The following is a 413-nucleotide window of genomic DNA, read 5'->3' on the forward strand; positions in this document are numbered from 1 at the left end:
TTTTTTTTTTTTTCCCCCCCCCCCCCCCCCCCCTATTTGTTTTCTGTCTGGAGGCGTCGCAGGCCACGGGCTATTTCGAGCTGCAGCTGAGCTCGGTGCGCAATGTGAACGGCGAGCTGCTGAACGGCGAGTGCTGCGACGGCGCCAGGAGCCCCCAGAGCCGGGCGTGCGGCCGGGACGAGTGCGACACGTACGTGAAAGTCTGCCTCAAGGAATATCAGGCCAAGATCACGCTCGTCGGGCCGTGCAACTACGGCTCCGGATCTACCGCCGTGCTGGGTGGGAATACTTTTTATTTGAACGGCAACCGATCCTCCCATCAGGGCCGGAGCTCCGACGGGGGCAGGATTGTGATACCTTTCCAGTTCGCCTGGCCGGTAGGTTGCTTCCTTCCCCCTCGCCGGGCTCCGGGG

At 62.7% G+C, this 413-nt stretch overlaps 1 protein-coding gene across 1 annotated transcript in view; it reads left to right on the plus strand.

Annotated features, from left to right (window-relative positions):
* Window positions 1–413, plus strand: part of JAG2 (jagged 2) — a gene marked incomplete at its 5' end in the record, with an annotated part of 128,744 nt that overhangs the window by 294 nt on the left and 128,037 nt on the right. Inside the window, one exon of the mRNA XM_019519892.1 lies at window positions 54–377. Coding sequence (XP_019375437.1) covers window positions 54–377 — 324 coding nt within the window. The remainder of the gene's footprint in view (window positions 1–53; window positions 378–413) is intronic.

This window comes from Gavialis gangeticus, unplaced genomic scaffold (genome assembly GCF_001723915.1).
Source record: "Gavialis gangeticus isolate Ggan-Ray unplaced genomic scaffold, GavGan_comp1, whole genome shotgun sequence".
NCBI lineage: Eukaryota > Metazoa > Chordata > Crocodylia > Gavialidae > Gavialis > Gavialis gangeticus.